The 12,554-nt window shown below is 49.0% G+C and overlaps 1 protein-coding gene across 1 annotated transcript in view; it reads right to left on the bottom strand.

Moving 5' to 3' along the window:
• Window positions 1-535: 535 nt before the first annotated feature.
• Window positions 536-12,554, bottom strand: part of Chc (clathrin heavy chain) — an 83,008-nt gene continuing 70,989 nt past the window's right edge. Inside the window, exon 11 of the mRNA XM_037420609.2 lies at window positions 536-994. Within this exon, the coding sequence (XP_037276506.1) occupies window positions 885-994 (110 nt within the window). The 3' untranslated portion in view covers window positions 536-884. The remainder of the gene's footprint in view (window positions 995-12,554) is intronic.

Genomic DNA, 12,554 nt, shown 5'->3' with positions numbered 1-12,554 from the left:
TCAATTTTGTTAGACAAAAAAAAATGAAAAGCTTGTCGCATAACCGGCCCCGTGCAAAACTGTGGCTGCCCCCTGCCCCCCCCCCCCCACCGTTTGCGGTGTCCTCGGCCTTGTCCAACGTTCTCACTCGTCCAACACCCGATCGCTGTTGCAAGCATCGGCGAGAAGAGATTGGTCTGCCTCGTTTTGATCAGCACTAATGTCGATTTAACACTGGTCCTGTCCTCCCAGCCACTCGACGCTCTTAGAGGAAAAAAAAATTACCAAGTGGGCTCGGGACTAAAATAAAATACACAAGGTAGCACACTCAAAGTACTGTACAACCAGCCCCACTCTCAAACATAGCTCCACCTCAGGCACGCAACATTGACGAGCGCACACACAGACACGTACAGTGGATAAGGAGGTGGCCAAGTGCTTGGCTGTGCCAAGAGAACAAAAAAATACCACTCGGCTACAGATACCCGGAGAAGCAGCAGAATAGAGGAAAGTGTGCCCCTTGCAACAAGACACTAACACGCACGCATATGTACCCGGTACATGTTACACAGGAAAGTCTCACGCACAAAACACAGACACGCAGCGCGCCCTGAACCAGCAGGCTGGGGAACAGTAAAACAGCAGTGGGGGGGAATGTTGCTCTACTGCACTTCTCGAGACTGAAAGACGCAGCTATGAGAGGCGACGAATAAAAAAAAATCTTAAGCGCAGAGAGCGAGGCCCACAGAGTTTCTTCTGCTAAGGTGGGGTAAATTTAAAAAAAAAAGGGGGGGGGGGTTCTGTGGCACAGAAGAGGAGGTCAGACCAAACGTGAAGGGGCAGGATGCGTCGAGTAGCAGTCTGTTGAACCACCCATCATCGTCATTAGGGGTGGAAGTCTGTGCCTACATGCTGTAGCCTTGGTAGCCTGGCATGGGTGCTCCGTAAGGAGGTGCGTAGCCAGGTGCACCCAACATGCCCGGTGGTGCTGTCAGCATTAGCTGGGGCTCCGGGGCTGCAAGAGAAGAAACAAGCACACTAAGCATGCAATTGTCATAACTTCATAAGAGTAGCAGCTTCATAACAACTGAACATACAAGCTTCATTATCAATTGTCATGACTGGGGACTGGCGGTACAAGAGACGCCCTTCAGCTGAGCCCTCTCAAGCAGTGCTCGTCGACAAAAGCGCTGTCTGTCCCACAAGAGCAAAGGAATAGTAAGTGCACTGCAAGGAACACGCACTGGCGTGCCAGTGACACGCAGTCTGCGTCGCACACAATCACTGTGACACGCAGTTGGTGTTTCAGAAGCACGTGCACAGACAGAGGGGGATAAGAAAGCGCGTCGCATGTGCGTAGGGGTGCTCTCTCTGGCCTCCGTTACGGCCGGTTGTGTCTCGCGGAAAGGCGTGCCTCGACGCCCAGTCTATTGAACACCGTGTAAACATCTAAATATATAGAGCGTTTTTGTCGTCAAGAAGCCTCACAAGGGTTCTTCCTTGCCCGTTGCCTCGGTTGCCAGCTGTGCCCCGCTCCTCGCTTGCATCAGTGGTGGCAGCGGTGGGATCCGGTTCATGTTCTTTTATGATGCTGGTCATGTTCTTTTACGATGCTGAAGCTGGTGAGTGCTCACTTTCTTTAGAAATTCTGCCAGGTGTTTTGGATTGATGCAGAGGTTCATCCAAAGGGGTATAGATTGGTTGCTCTTTCGTGAAGGCTTTGGTACTTTAGTGACACCTTCACGGCAGTTTGAAAGTCTGCAAAGGGTGGACCATGGATTTGAACAAGTTAAGAAAACCGGATTTATTGCTTTTGTGCGAGGAGCTGGGGATCGAGGTGGTGGCGATACATAGGAAGCCACACATGATAGATGCGGTTAAGAAGTCCGGCGTGGATGAGGAGGAACTTTTCGAGTGCTGGAAGCTAATTCAGGAAAGGATGCCAAGGGCACGAAAAGACGAGGAAAGAGACTGTCAGGCATAAAGAAGAGGCGCTCAGCAAACAAAGGCAGCTTGAAAAATTAGGGCTTGAGCTGCAGAAAACAGAGGCAAAACATGAGATAGGTAAAAGAACAGAAAATGCAGAAATTCATGTAGACGCACGAGTGAGCATGAGGTACCTCTTGCAGCCCAATGAGCGAGGACATTATAGCATTTCTTGTAACTTTTGGGGGGAAAAAAAAAGCTTGTCTGAGGATGGGCTTCGATTATGCCCCATGCCACAAAAACTGCTAATGGTTTTGCCCTGCCAAGCAGCCGACACTCTTGCATGTTTACCAGCAAAACACGCAGAGGATTATGAGAAAGTGAAGGCTGCACTTCCAAAAGAAATTTCAACTTCCACCACAAGCGTTTCGCCGAATGTTTGCGGACACTCGGGAAAGAAACAGGTGAAACATTTCAGGAGTTCAGCTTCAGCATGAAAGCATATTCGGTGGAGTGGCTAAAGAGGGACGGTGCCTACAATGAGAGACCAAGCTGGTGGATTTGATATGCCTTGAGCAATTTTACGGATGTTTAGACGAGGAGATGTATTTATGGATTCAAGATAGACCGAGAGAGCAACAATGAACGCGCAGCTGAGTTGGCCGATGAGTACACGGCCCGCCGCCAGTTAGAGAGTGCGCGTTCCTTTGTCCAGCAGACAGCCGCTCAGAGACTGTCCTGTATGTAAAGACAGTAGCGCTGTAAAGGATGCACCCGAGAACGAAGCAAAGGAAAACTCGTGAAAGAAAGGGTTTTGAGGAAAACAAGCCACTAATGTTTCAGTGCCATGAGCCAGGGCACACAGCAGCTGGCTGCCAGAAACCCAGGTTGGTGTTCTCGGTAACGGGCAGCGACGACGAAAATGTGCCCGTCTTAAAGCCTTACATATGCGACTTAAGGGTAAACTGAAAGAATTTCAAAGTACCTCATAACACCGCCGCCATAATCCACCTTCTCCATCCTGATTACATAGAAGATGAAAATTATTGACTGAATAGAAAACAGACTGAAACACAAAAGGCTTGTCTGTCCCTGTCTGCATTTGTATGTCCTTTTCATTCCTTTTGTGTTTGTCTATTTTTTTGCACAGTTACATTATGGGTCATTACCTAGTCAAGCTCTATCCCCAGAGTAGCTTCAGCCGGCCAAAAAGCTGATATTTCACTTCTGAGGATACGTTTCCTAGTTGAAATACAGCTGATCTCCTGCTTTTGTTGCACTCGAAGTTTCAGGCTTGCGCACTCAAAAGGGCGCGACGGAGCTGTTTTCACCGTGCAACATTGCTTTCACAGGACGTCAACGTTCATACTAACAGCAGGACATCACTAGTTGCACTTCACAAGCCAAAAAATCGTAACAGTCGTAACAGCGAAAGCAGCCTCATCATAACAGCGATGCAGTTATAGTGACGAGTCCCGTCATTGCAAAGCAATGACTGTGGTGAGGGGGCCCATCACAGTAGTGTAATGGTGAAAATGAGGGGGGGGGGGGGGGGCATTGCGTAAATTTGTAGTCGCTTTAGACGCCACTGCCTAGCTGTTCTGGTGGCACAGTTGGTTGACGCGCAGTTGGAGATGTGGTCGTGCCACAGGTCATTAGTACAAATCATGTTTTGTTATTCTTTTATTAGATTTTTTTCGAAGGAATGTGTCAATACTGACGTTGCTGCTTTCAAAAAGCCGTAATTTGCTTTTTTGCAAGAAAATCATGTCGCTGTTTGTGCCGGTTTTTAGCCCTACCGCGTGGATTTTTCAAGGCGCAGTGGGTACTGTTAAGTTTGGCCTGGAAATTCGTCAGGGCTGTCGCCGTTGTGCGTAAGCTGGTCCACGGGGGAGGCTCTCAATCCCTTCGGCGCCCAGTCTGCCAGACGCTGTCGAAGATTTGTGTAATTACCCAGACAATGCGGCTGGCAAAGGCGAGTTCCCGTCTTTCAAATGCGAACCCTTTCGTCGTACCTTCAAGCAGCAGCGGTGCCCGATGACCTCAGTGATTCATGTGACGACGGGGAAGCTGTTGCGACTGGTGCCAGAGCCGACAGGAGAGCGGCGCTCCTTTCGATCCCCAATCAAGTAGACGACCGGCCGGCTGCCTATGCTCATCAGGCATTGTCCGTGATGGCCGGAGGCTGAGACGTCCTGTCGCCACGACATCGGAAACAGTTCCAGAGAGGACAACAAAGAAAGCATCTTCCTGGAAGAGACCGCGGCGGCCACCACAAATCACCCCGCTAATTGAGCGAACAAAATCGGCAGACCCTTTGAGGTATGCTGTCAGGATCGTGGGAACTATCGACTAACGGCACACACACGGTGATGAAGAGCCCTGCTGGCGCCACCTTGCAGTGTAGTGTTCACAACTCAATATTCGACGTTCACTCAATATTGACGTTCAATATGCTCGTCCCCCTCACGTTGTGTGTGTGTGATTGGTGTTCCACTCGGAGAGGAGGAGCCCGACAGGGCATAAAACGACGCCGCAGAGTGCTGGACGACGCTCTGAACTATGTAATAGTTCAACCACCACGCTCGTGGTTTGTGAAACCACTAACCTTTCTTTTCTGTAAATATGTGTAAATAGTGCCATAAACCTGTTTTGTTTTCCGCATCCTCTTGTCAGCGTCCGTATCCTCCTGCGATTTTTCTTCGACCCCAACAACTGGTGGCAGCGGAGGGATGCCATCAGCGACCTTCCTTCCCATCCCTTACAACTGGTTGGCAGCGGTGAGATGAACTTCACGACGTGGTGCTGTGCTGTGGTGAGTGCTTGGTCTTTGCTTTGACTTTCCAGGCTTCAATTGTGTGAGTTTATTAGAAGCTGGATCGTGTGTGAATTAGGGAGATTACCTTTTGCGAGTTGTAGGGATCACCTAATTATGTGTGAAATGCAGGACCAAAGTACAACGGCAATCATGTCGTGGAAGGCAATGCTAAGAGATGAACTTTTGGCTGTGTATAAGCATCTTGGCATTGAAGTAGAGGAAAGAATGGGCAGGACAGCGATTGTGAGGCTGATCTCGCAAAAAGCCAGTGAGGAGGAGATCAAAAACTCAGTAGAGATTTCTGAAAAAAGGAAATGGAGGAGCGAGAGAGAGAAAGGGAGCGAGAGGAACGCGAACGAGAGGAACGGAAACGAGAGGAACGGAAACGAAAGGAACGGAAACGAAAGGAACGGGTAGGAAAAGAAAAGGAAAGCAGGGAGAGAAAGGAGAGGGAAGAAACGAAAAGAATGGAACGAGAGCAGGAGAGAGAGCAGTGGGAGGAAAGCCTGAAATTAAAACAGGAAGAGAGAAAAGAATCAATACTGTTCCTTAGAGCGTCTCAAATAAATTCGAGGATCCATGCATTCGAAGAGGGGGAGGATTTAGAGTTATCTAACCTCTTACGAAAAAGTTTGCAGAGAACTAGAGCTCGACGAAGACTGTTGGTCTATCACCTGATTGAGTGTCCTTCCGGTCATTGTGATGGGTAGATTAAACTACCTTTCCGTGGAACAGTTCAATAGGTACGATGTAGCTAAGGCAGCTTTACTGCGGTGCTTCGGCATCAGAGTTGACAGAAAGCGAATAGAGTACAAGCTCACGAACGCTCCCGTGAAGAACGCGCGATGTTGTGCTGGTAGTAAAACCAAGCCTGAGAGAGGTCGGCGTGTCTCTTATAGCACCAAGGTGGATAGTGAGCGAAAATGGGAGATAGAAAAACGGGAGCGAGGTGAAGAGCGTGAGCGAGCTCTCAGCCTAGTGATTGAACTGTCTGAAGAAAAAGTCGAGGCAAGGAGGCGGAAGTTTCAGCTATTCGAAGTGTAGCGCACGGGAAGTGCGAGGTGCAGCCCAGAGCTTAAGAGAAGGCTAGCACGTGTGAAGAGCGCAGCAGGTTCGAAGACGAACCAAATGCGAGAGCTGCTAAAGATGCTGCTCTAATGAGAGAGGCCACTGAAGGTCAGAGCGAGTGCGACGAGGTGCTGTGCCAGTTAAATGCTAGCGAAACAGCTAGGATAGCTGTAGAAAAGCTGGTACAGACCTCAACTGTGTTTGTCGTAACGGTGGATCTTGCAAATGAGGTCGAAGACATCAAGAACACCGGAGAAAGCTCGGGAGAAGCAGCAAATGCAGAGAGTGAGGAAAACAGCACGGTTGTCGACTACTCACATCAATGCCAGCTAGAGTGTCTGAAGGAAAACAGCCGCACTGTTCCTAAAAGCGCCGAGCTGTACGCCAGTCTAGAATGTGAAATAGGGGATTTTTTTCAGAAATCATTTAGACTGCACGGGTTTGACAGCGGACGAATACTGTGTGAGAGTTGACGAGCTTGCGATGAAATATGAAAGCTTGGCAACGAGCCGCAAAAAGCGGCGCATACGAAAGACTTCGCAAAGCCGCGAGAAAGACGAACAGTACTACGCGTGTAAAAGAAGGCGCAAAACCTGTCAGCATAGCAAATAAGAGCTTTGCAGCAGCGTCAAAACTGCATTGCATGCGTCCGAGCAACCGGACGAAAAGTAGGAGGAAAGAGGGTTCGCGACAGAATTCGCGGAAGAGGTTTAAGGCTTTGCGGGGACAGGAGTGTCGAAGGTGTCCTACAAGAAAAGCCACAGTAGCTAAACACCGCTCGGGAGCTAGACCAAAGAGGACACCGTCACTCTTTCCCTTGCATTGCTCGAGTTCCCTCCGCCAGATTGACAGAAGTCGGCCGAAATCGCAAATGAGGCGTAACGCTACCGTTCAGCTGGTAGCACGTGCACGTTGTGGACTCTGGCGTTCGCGAAATCCGCCAAGAGCGCGACCGCCGCGTGTGCGATTGAAGTGAGGGCCGACTGTAAGCTTGAGAGGGTGACACAGTAATTTACGGGGAAGCATGTTTGTTTGCTTATTTTTTTGGTTTTGAAGTAATATTCCTTTGTCATCTTCAAGGCTAGTTTGTTTAGATACAGTTTCTTCCCCTTATAGATTTCTTAAAAGCATTACGAGTGTTAAGAGTTATGCGGAAGCAGTAACCCGCATCAGTCAACTGACTGCGTGCTACGAGTTTTTCTTTTATGTAAGAACTTAAATAGAGTAAATGAGCAATGTTTAGGAAGGTTTTAGAATAAAACCAAAAGCGATTTTCGAAATGCTCAGGTTAGAGAAACATTCGGTACAGGAGTTTTAGCGCAAAATTAACGCCCATTTTGTTAGATGCTCATGACGTGTACGGCGTCTAGCGTTATTTTTCATAGCGTTTTGGTTTTTGTGAATATTTACGTTCAAATGAGTGTTTAGGGATACCGAAGTTAAAGGGATATCACCTATGATTAAATGCGTTTTCGCTTGCTAGCGCGCTTTGGATGAGAGCATGATGTCGTGCTAGGGCGCACAGTAAAATCCTGAACGTTCTTTAAAAAAATGGGCTGACATGGAGCTACATTCATCAAATGAGCCCGTAGCATGAAAGGTTTTGTTCCCTTCATTTTGTTGTTTTTGCGATTACTTAGGGATCATATGATCACTTGAGCTGAGAGCGTTGCGTTAACCAAATTTTGAGGCTAGAGATACAGTTCTCGGATTTATAGGACGCAGTTTGATCTGCTGCGAGTAAGTTTTCATTGGCGTCAGGGTGTCCTACAAGTAGGCACTGACGACTACGTTAAGTATTGAGAGAATGAAAAATGTGCTCAGATACCTTGTGTATAGTGTCTGACAGCTCTCGTGTAAAAACCATGTAGTTGGTTGCGTTTCATGAAATTAGTCATGAAGTTAAAGGGGAGTTACAACTTAGTAGTGCGGATGGCAGGAAAAAGCTAGTTTTGAAGTAGTGTGATTATGGTTATATGGGGCCAAATTATATTTGCCTTTGTGTGCTTCTCACACGGCAATATGTTACATCTTTGGTAAACATCTCCACGTCCATGATTGTTGTAACTTTGGCGGCACCAAATTGTCTCAAAGTTTTTGCGTACAGGTTTCTCTTTTGTTTTTCTTGAGAAGCCTGGAGGGTTTTAAGCGGGTCAAATGTGCTTGACTTCGGCATGGTATCGTGTTGTGTGGTTCGCCTTGCTGTTGTCGATCATTGTGAGCTGGTTTGGGAGTTGGTTTCGAGTTCGCAGCTGGAGGGAGAAAGCCAGGCCATCGTCCTCGTCACCAACCATTCTCTTCGTGCCCAGCGGTTGGGAGCGCTGGCCAGCAGAGATTTTTCGGGCGGCGGAGGAGCTGTTAAGTTTGGCCTGGAAATTCGTCTGGGCAGTCGCCGTTGTGCGTAAGCTGGTCCACGGGGGAGGCTTTCAATCCCTTCGGCGCCCAGTCTGCCAGACACTGTCGAAGATTTGAGTAATTACCCAGACAATGCGGCAGGCAAAGACGAGTTCCCGTCTCAAATGCGGACCCTTTCGTCGTACCTTCAAGCAGCAACGGTGCCTGATGACCTCGGTGATTCATCTGACGACGGGGAAGCTGTTGTGACCAGCGCCAGAGCTGACAGGAGAGCGGCGCTCCTTTTGATCCCCAATCAAGTAGACGACCGGCCGGCTGCCTATGCTCGTCAGGCATTGTCCGTGATGGCCGGAGGATGAGACGTGTCGCCACGACATCAGAAACAGTTCCAGAGAGGACAACAAAGAAAGCATCTTCCTGGAAGAGACCGCGGCGGCCACCGCAAATCACCCCGCTAATTGAGCGAACAAAATCGGCGGACCCTTTGAGGTATGCTGACAGGATCGTGGGAACTCTCGAGTAGCGGCACACACACAACGAGGAAGAGCCCTGCTGGCGCCACTTGCAGTGCAGTGTTCAAAACTCAATATTGGACGTTCACGTGGACCGTGCATGCTCGTCCCCCTCACCTGTTGTGTGTGTGTGATTGGTGTTCAGTCGGAGAGGAGGAGCCCGACAGGGCATAAAACGACGCCGCAGAGTGCTGGACGTCGCTCTGAACTATGTAACAGTTCAACCACCACGCTCGTGGTATGTGAAACCACTAACCTTTCTTTTTCTGTAAATATGTGTAAATAGTGCCATAAACCTGTTTTGTTTTCCGTATCCTCTTGTCAGCGTCCGTATCCTCCTGCGATTCTCCTTCGACCCCAACAACTGGTGGCAGCGGAGGGATGCCATCAACGACCTTCCTTCCCATCCCTTACAGTACGTTGTTGGTATGGAACATGATGCGTTGTTGGTGTGAAATTTCAGATCGAGTCGTGCTGACCAACTGAACTTTTTCTTTTCTGTTTCTATATTGTTTCGAGTAATGTTGCCTATTCTAAAGGCTGCATCCTACAGCGGAGCGATGGGAAAAGTCGCTGGCCAGGGAGAACCTGGACGATCAGATGAGTCGGGGTGCTCGCCAACTGATCCGGCTCGAGGAGTGGCAGTTGCCACAGAGGCCTTGTCTGAGCTCCCCCCCACCGCGAAATCCACTGCAGTATTGCAACAGTAGAGAGTTTTCACCACCATCTTTTAAAGCGCGCACGTGCAGAGACACTACCGCATCGAGACAATTGATACAGCACACCGTAATGATGTACTTATGAGGTGGCCCGTTTTAACAACGCTGCCCATAGTGAGGGGCCTCAACATAATACTGCTGTTTGTGCTCTTACTGAAGTGATTGGAAAAGTTTTTTTTTTTCTTTACTGTTGCACGAGGCGACCTTCCCTCATTGTAGGATACATCGACGCTGCTAGATGCAGGTTAAGACTTGCGTACAGTAAAAGCTCGTTAATTTGAACCGCAAGGGGAAGCTGCCTCAGTTCAAACTAACAAAAGTGAAGAACAATAGCACACTGCGAGTAGGGCATAACAATTTATTTTTAGAAAAAATATGTGATCGCGGTCTTCCTTCTTTCCTTCAAGGCGACTGCCAGTACTTTTTGCTCTAACGAGCGAATTTGGCGGAAGGCCTCTTCTCCGTTTCTTCAAAACTTAAGACGGGCGGCATTCAATCCGGCCATGACTTCCGCAGCAGAGGGCCGCACTGGTGCTTTGTCCTCCTCATCATCGTCACTGGCAGCGACAGGTTCCGCACTTCTCACATGACATATGTTGCCATCCGTGAGTACACCACACACCACTGCACCCGAGTCCACATCGACGTACAGTCGAGCCCGACTATATTGAACCCGTTTATATCAAATTATACCGTATATCGAACAATTCCTAAACACGATAAGTTTACATTGAGAATATATAACAAAAGTTAGTGTTTTATCGAACGAATAGCAACGACAACTGATATATCAAACTCCATGTGCCTCAAAAGTGCCCCAGCCAGTTGGCTTTCCCTCGCGGTTGTGGGGAAAACTGCCGGCGCCACCTTAGAAAAAGTTGGTTAGACCCGGTTGTGTGCAGGCGAACACCCCCTCCAAGAAATGATCCTGGCCCGCTCACAGCGCTTACAGCCAATCAGAGGCCATCGTGCTTTCTCCGAGGCACTGAGGCGGTAGAAGTGAGCGTCATTTTTTCTTTGTGCTTGTGTGCCTGCTGCTGCCGATTCAGCATTGTCTGTGGTGTTGCCTGTTGGTGCTCTGTGAACTGTATTGGCGCGCTGTCATCATGGCTTGCGCAAAGAGGCAAAATTTGCCGTTCACCACAAAAATCGAAATCATCAATCTGGTTGAACGCAGTTGAAAAGTCCGACGTCGCCGCGGCGTACAAAATTCCAAGGAGCGCCTTGAGTACTATCCTGAAGAACAAGGAAGACATCAGGGCTAAGTCGGACAAAAGGCCAAGTGCCCGTGGCGCCCAACGTGTGCGCGCTGCTGTGTACGAAGATGTTGAAGCGGCCGTTTACAAGTGGTTTGTGGACGTTCGGTCGCGAAACATCCCGGTGTCTAGGCCTACGATCGAGCAGAAAGCCAAGGACCTTGCTTTTCTGCTTGGCAGGAATGATTTCCAAGGCGATTCAGGCTGGCTTCAGCGGTTCAAAGAACAGCACGATATCGTTGGCAAAGCTGTTACAGGTGAAAGCAGAGCGGCGGACCTGGACAGTGTAGAAAAATGGCTAGAGGAAAACTGGCGAGATATCGCAGCAAGATATAGAGCCCAAGATGCCTTCAATGCGGATAAAACCACTCTATTTTGGCAAATGTTGCCAAACAAGACCCGTGTCGTGGTGACAAGACAAGCTGCGGCAAGGCAAACAAAGCTCGTGTGTCCGTGCTGTTGGCAGCTAATTTAGACGGATCGAAAAAGCTTCGACCTCTGGTTATCGGGAAAAGCAAAACAACGCAGTATTTTCGAAATGCGCTGTCGCTTCCAGTTACCTACCGAGCAAACTCAAAAGCGTGGATGACCGGGGAGCTTTTCAGCAGATGGCTATCGTCGTGGAATGATGATATGGTAGGCGAAAATCGCAAGGTGTGCCTGCTCGTGGACAAATGTTCATCGCACCACTGCAGTACGACCTTCAGCAACATCGAGCTGCGTTTTTTGCCCCTGAACACTACATTTGTACTGCAACCACTGGATCAAGGAGTTATACGAGCAATGAAAGCCGGCTATCGGAAGTGCCTGGTGGAGAGGCTGCTTCAGAACCTTTGTGTCGGCAGGGAGCTTCAGATCGACTTGCTCGGAGCTATTTCTATGTTGAGTAGATCGTGGGCAGATGTGAAGAAGGAGACGATCCAGAACTGCTTTAGGCATGCCGGCTTCCGCATGCCTGGTGATGACACCCCAAAATCTGACAGCACTGAAGACAACGCAGGTGTTTCCGCCGAAGTTTGGAACGAGCTGGCAGAGTTCCCGGGTGCTATCGACGGATCGACATTCGACGAGTTCGTCAGTGTGGGCGATGATGTCCCCATCATGGGCCAATTACAGGATGAGGATTACATTGCAGACGTCGTGCCGACCACGAGCCAAAGCGACAGCAAAATAGAAATCGACGACGGCCCATTGCCTACATCCTCAGAAGTGATTAGTGCACTTGCGTTGGTCCGGCGCTATTGCTTGAATGTGGAAGGTTGCGGCCTCAGCTGCTCCGACTGACAACGTGGAGGCGTGCGTGCTGTCGCAGGCAGTGAAGTCGTTGACACAGAAATAAATCCGGGACTATTTTGTTCCACAGTAGGGCACGCAAGTAAGCCACCATATTAATGAAGTACTTTAGTTTGTTATGTGCCTTTGTGTCAAAACCTATACCGGGCCTATATCGAATTATGCCATATATCGAACTAATGAACATTTTTTGGCGAGTTCGATATACCAGGAATTAACTGTAGTCCGCAAAGCCGACGTCTTCCAAAACGTTCGCTATGGGGTCGGTGACGCCGTGTTCGAGCACTGGTGGCTCGTCAGCTTGCAGAGCTTCGGTGCTGAAGCCACAGTGACAAAAGCAATTTGCTATCGTAAGCGCTGTCATTTGCTCTCAAGAATGCACAAGCATGTGTAGTGCACTTAGGGCTGTCACTTGGTAGTCATTGCACAAAATAATTCGTTCCAACATACGACTCCCATAAAATGATTTTGAATTTCTAATTATACCCTGGTCCATGGGCGGCAGTACCACTCTCGAGTTTGCTGAAAGGAAGGCCAGCTCAATGGCCTTCGTCTCAACATTGACTTTATGAGCCAAACAGTTGTCCACAAGAAGCAGGACTTTGCGGCAGCAGCGTTCGAACTTCTT

The sequence above is a fragment of the Rhipicephalus microplus genome, chromosome 3, assembly GCF_043290135.1.
Source record: "Rhipicephalus microplus isolate Deutch F79 chromosome 3, USDA_Rmic, whole genome shotgun sequence".
NCBI classification, from domain to species: Eukaryota; Metazoa; Arthropoda; class Arachnida; order Ixodida; family Ixodidae; genus Rhipicephalus; species Rhipicephalus microplus.
This window is presented reverse-complemented; position numbering and strand designations above follow the sequence as displayed.